The sequence below is a fragment of the Anarrhichthys ocellatus genome, unplaced genomic scaffold (genome assembly GCF_004355925.1).
Source record: "Anarrhichthys ocellatus isolate YVR2014 unplaced genomic scaffold, GSC_Weel_1.0 scaffold102, whole genome shotgun sequence".
In the NCBI taxonomy this organism is placed as follows: Eukaryota; Metazoa; Chordata; class Actinopteri; order Perciformes; family Anarhichadidae; genus Anarrhichthys; species Anarrhichthys ocellatus.
This window is the reverse complement of record NW_022280132.1, coordinates 216,299-221,381: the sequence shown is the minus strand read 5'-3', so window position 1 is coordinate 221,381 and position 5,083 is coordinate 216,299. Positions and strand designations below refer to the sequence as shown.

Genomic DNA, 5,083 nt, shown 5'->3' with positions numbered 1-5,083 from the left:
TTCCCCTGTTTTCGCTATGATAAATAACCATGGCATTAAGATAATGATGAAAATATTGCTTCACTAAAACCGTAAATAATGGGACTAGTGGTATGGCTATTATGAGGCGAGAAAGCATGAAAAGGGCCTAAATGCCGACAATCCAGGCGGACAAGAACAGCTCAGTGATTTATTGAAAAAGTTAAGGTAGGCTTACTGGCATTGGGAGCAAGTACGAAGAGATGTGAAAGAGAATCCACAGGTGAATGTGAATGGCAGGTGACTACAACAGGTGGAACAGTGAAAGAGCATCTGGTGGACAGGTATAGAATGGCAATGACTGCAAGGTGTTAAAGAAATGTAAGGGCGTGGGGAAGTGGGAACAGCAGAATGGAATGGCAGAGAAGCAGAGGTAGTGACAATGTTGAACCCGTCATACTGTCTTACTTGTTGAATCATTATTGTGTTCAAAATATGTGGTATGTAGGAGTGGCAATTCAGCAAACGCAGGTGTGGCAATTTCCTCACGATCCTGGAGTGACTGTACATTTTGAAGAAATCGAAAGAGTTAACATTAACTAACTGGATATCAAATCAATATTTAGTTTTTAAGGTTTCAATTTTTCATGCAATTTGAGATGAAATGTAATGTAGAATGTAAAAAGTAATTTTTTTTAATCCCAAAAGTGCCTTACAACTGCTCCCCCAGCATCAATAACTCCAGCACTAAACGACTGCCAACCCAACAACTGATGCCTCAACAACAACTGCTGCCAAAGTACCTCGGAGCAACTGAGCTGTGGTCTAATGTTAACCAACTGGGGTCTTCCCTGTCATTCACCCATTACRAAGAGCCTTCCAAAAAGTACAGTCTCCCTTCAACATTTCTAATCCTCATCAATTTGTCCTGCATTTGTTGCTGTGTGTATTTCTTCCGGGCATTGCAGCTCATCTGATATGTGTTTCAGAACTGTGAAAATGTTTCCATTTTCCATTCTTCTGCAACATTTCCTGACCCCTTTCTGGTGTGTTGGTGATTTAGCATTACCAACTTTGGTAGCGCATGCAGAACTCCTGACAATGTTTGACCAGCATGCAGTCTTCAGCTTGTTCAACATTGACCTGAAGTCTGACTAGTTTTAGGTGAAAAGATGCCAACTCCAAATGTAGGTGTTAAAGACACCACGACGCAAGACTCAGCTCGGCAGCCATTTCCTTCAACGCTTCACATTAATCCCTGATGTGGATATTCGGAATTAAAGCCCTTTGAATCTTATATGACCTATCCTCCCTCTAAATAATCTAAACGGTATATAGGAAGCTGCCATGGTACATACTGGATGCTACGATAACCCTAACCCTAACCCAAAAAGACATTTTTTTAATAATACATTTGGTAATGATGTTGGGAAAATCATGTATTCATGAATATGAATTTAACAATAAAAAAACTTACCTTTTTGTTTGAAAGATGTTGAGCAATATGTGAAACTACTTTCAAATTTGAATAACAAAAAGGCTATCAAGAAACTCTGTATGTTATTTATGTTTGTAATATTTTTTGTCTGATATACCTCTGGCTCTCGTTATTGTGGTATTTGTATACTATCTCCTGTATACAGAATCTGTTCCATTGGGTAATAGAAAAAAAATGCAGAGATTAGTAGCCAATTAGTGTAAAACAACATGATGCTGTGGGTTGGTTTCCCTTCTTTTCTCCCAAAGTTTTCACAAAACAAATTCAATAAACGCATCGGCATCAGGTGAGCTCAAATCGTAATAGGTAGATGGGTATTGGAATTGCATTCAGTATGTGGACAAAAACACAACAAAATGTATGGTAATGGTCTGCATACATGCTTGGTTAAAATGAATAATTAAATAAGTAAATGTAAACTAATATGCAAAGCTCCTGGTTCGCTCCAGTCGTATATATTTACAAATTTTTTATATCCAGCCATGTTCTCCTGGATGTCTTTGTTTGTTTGTTGCTTACATGAATGATTGGCTGAGAGGTTTATATTTAAGAGTATATCATTTGCATCTTGCAATAAATATTGATATGTTCTTGATCACTTTGTGTTGTGTCTATTTGCCTTTTCTGAAAAAAAGGATGGGTTTTGAGGCACTGATGGCCTTTCAATGTCATTTATAAATGCTTTGTAAAGCATAGATAGTCCCCACTTTAGATGAGGTCACACAAAACACTTTACTAACGAGTAGTAACTACCTTAATTAATCATGAATTGCAGTATTAATACGTGTTTATAAAGCATTTATTAACAGAGTCCCTTACCATAACTCATTATGTATATAAATGGATGAAAAATGTACATCTAAATACGTTCTTAATCATTTACTTACACTTTATAAATGATTGTATTAATCATCTACAACTCCTTAATAATTGGTTTGTAATATATATAATACTTCGTTTACAAATGGGGAATCCATCATTTATAAAGTATGAAAACACAATCATGAAACACACAATAGACCGGCTTATTAATCAAGAATAAAACATTTATAACTGTTGTTATGAATTGCATACTAATGAGTGTTAATGTAGGAACAATGCTTTATGAATGATGAATTAACTCATACTTTACTAATGCTTCATAGTGTGTAGTTATTATAAAGTGTTACCGATAATTCTTTATTAGTGGGTAAATTTACAGGATTACAACAGCATAGTGGATAGTGCAAACAAGATACATAATAAAAAACAAGATCAAAACAAGTATTATAAGAAGTAAGCCAGTAAGCCAGTAAGAGTATAATAATGTGTGAGTGAGGGCATTCCTTTACATAGTATGTCAGACTATTTCCTCCCTGTCAGAACAACGTCAATTATAATGAGTCTATTATTGGTTTTGGCGTCAAGGAAATCTATTTTTTCTTTTCTCTTTGAATCACTTACGCATGACACAAAACAACAAACCAATTAAAAATGAAAAATGATCTGCTGTGCATTCCTGCTACTTTGTAAGAATTCTTAGAAGGCACTTAAATTACATTACATGATCATAGACTTATTTTCAATGTTGTCCCTTGGAATTACACATTCCACCACCCTTTATTAAGACCTAGACATTCAATCTCTAAAATAAAGAAATAACGTGTCACGAGAAAAGAACTGGTGAAAAAAATGGATGAGAAATATTTTCAGAAAGCAGAAGAGGGTAATGATTATCAAAGACACCCAAACAAGAAATAATTCTCATTTAAATGTAGAACTTAAGAATTAAGTATTTATACTTTACTATCCGAGTAAACATTGAAAATGAAAAAGGATGTGGGAGAGTTTGTTGACGTGATGCTTTTCAAAGTAACAAAAGAAGATATGAGAACACACCCAATCCTCAAGGTTTTTCTGCATGAGTTGTTCATTTATGGAACACCTTTGCAGTATATAAAGTATTGTGGATATGAAGGCATAGTATCCAGTAAAAATAATCTGCAGTACTTACCTGTTCATCATGATGAAGCTGATATTTTCTCTGACCCTTTACTTGGTACTCTCCAGCACAGGTAACTTTACTTTTTCTTAAAATTGTTGTTTACTTTACCAAGAATCTTTTTAAATCCATACAAATATTCTAGAGAAGATGAATATGGATAAGACTTAATTGATCCACAGGGGGTAAATTATAGAACAGCAGAAGAAGAAGTCTACAGATGTAGGAAACAACTAAATAAATACAACAAAATATGAAAAATAAGTAAATTACAAAATGTACTTCAACTTCTATTGTTTATAATACAATACTTGGGCAATACACATGACAAGACTTGGCTGTGCAAGTAGTGCAGAAGAGTCTTGTGGTGTAAATTAGACACTTAACACACTTTTAACCATAACAACCTCATGCCATTTAAAATCCATTCACACAAGATGAAGAACAGTTTTCAGCCTTTACAGAAAATCAATAAACTTCAGATATTTGATTTGACATTTGAGATGTGATCGTCACTCATTGACTGTTTTCCTCCCAAATGCAGCTCGGGCACTTCAGTGTCAGACTTGCACAGATCTGCAGTGTTCAACCACAACGCCAGCCCCATGTTCCTCAGAGACGATGTGTGTAACAGCTTCCATTCAAGGTAGGCATTTCTTTGTACCATGTTCTACTTTTGAGTGAAATAAATGTACTGCAAAGTTATGTGTTCTTTCCGTTAATATTGACGAACTGCACTTTTTATTTTGTAGCCTCTTTATTTGGAACTCCAGCACAGCAAATGTTCAAGGGGTGTGCATCATCCTCCCTGTGTCCAGCCACAGGCTCTCAGACATTTTCAGCCAACTTGGGTGTTTCAGGTGCAGTTGCATCTGCTAAGTGCTGCAACACAGATAATTGCAACACAGACACTCTACCGTGTGAGTACAGACGGATAAGTAGCTCATTTAAGATGAGAAAAGATAGAAATTGATTTAAAAAAAGTACATTGACATCCTGGCATCTTCTGACAAGTTACATTTTCATTTTGTGAAGCTTAAATTTTCTCTCTTCCTCAAACAAATTATGTTTTTTTCTCTTTCAGTCCCTGCTGCTCAGACAGATAACGCCCTACAGTGTTTCACTTGTAACCCCATCAACTCTCAATGTACTTCTCCAATACAATGTAGGGGGGAGGAGGACCGCTGCTTTCAAGCGAGTTGTGAGTCTTAATCATACGTGGTTTCCAAAATGTGTTTTACTAAAGTATCTGATCTGCAAGATCTGGAAAATGAAACCAATGGAGGAAAGTGATGCAGTACATGTACTGAACGTTGTTCATGTATGTTTTATCATTTGTTAATTATGTTACATATCAGAGGTATATATTGTACTTTTTTCTGCATCACAGTACTTATAGATCACAAGTCCTGCATTACTACATTTAAATGACCATTATAGTGACTTGTTACTTAACGGATTAAGAATTTATCATCATCTCCCACAAATTCTGCCCACAGTAAGTAAAGATGTTGAAATTAAACATGTTACATGTCAAAATACAATAACAAAAAGTATACATGACAATAGAATACTGTGACAGGGGCAGTACTTTTTAAACACTGAAAGTATATTTTACATTGTGGCAATACTCATTTTAATCAAGC

At 35.4% G+C, this 5,083-nt stretch overlaps 1 protein-coding gene across 1 annotated transcript; it reads left to right on the top strand.

Annotated features, from left to right (window-relative positions):
* Positions 1-3,437: 3,437 nt before the first annotated feature.
* LOC116399125 (phospholipase A2 inhibitor and Ly6/PLAUR domain-containing protein-like) lies at positions 3,438-4,649 on the top strand. The gene is made up of 4 exons (XM_031876031.1): positions 3,438-3,510; positions 3,982-4,083; positions 4,190-4,357; positions 4,522-4,649. The coding sequence occupies exons 1-4, from the start codon at positions 3,459-3,461 to the stop codon at positions 4,647-4,649; spliced, it is 450 nt and encodes a 149-aa protein (XP_031731891.1). The 5' UTR covers positions 3,438-3,458.
* Positions 4,650-5,083: the final 434 nt, after the last annotated feature.

Excerpts from the sequence above, each read along its gene's own strand:
- LOC116399125 (XM_031876031.1), top strand. The coding sequence starts at position 3,459 with ATGATGAAGCTGATATTTTCTCTGACCCTTTACTTGGTACTCTCCAGC. Across the intron at positions 4,084-4,189 it reads TGTAACAGCTTCCATTCAAG|CCTCTTTATTTGGAACTCCA; the intron begins GTAGGCATTTCT and ends TTTATTTTGTAG. Across the intron at positions 4,358-4,521 it reads CAACACAGACACTCTACCGT|TCCCTGCTGCTCAGACAGAT; the intron begins GTGAGTACAGAC and ends TTTCTCTTTCAG.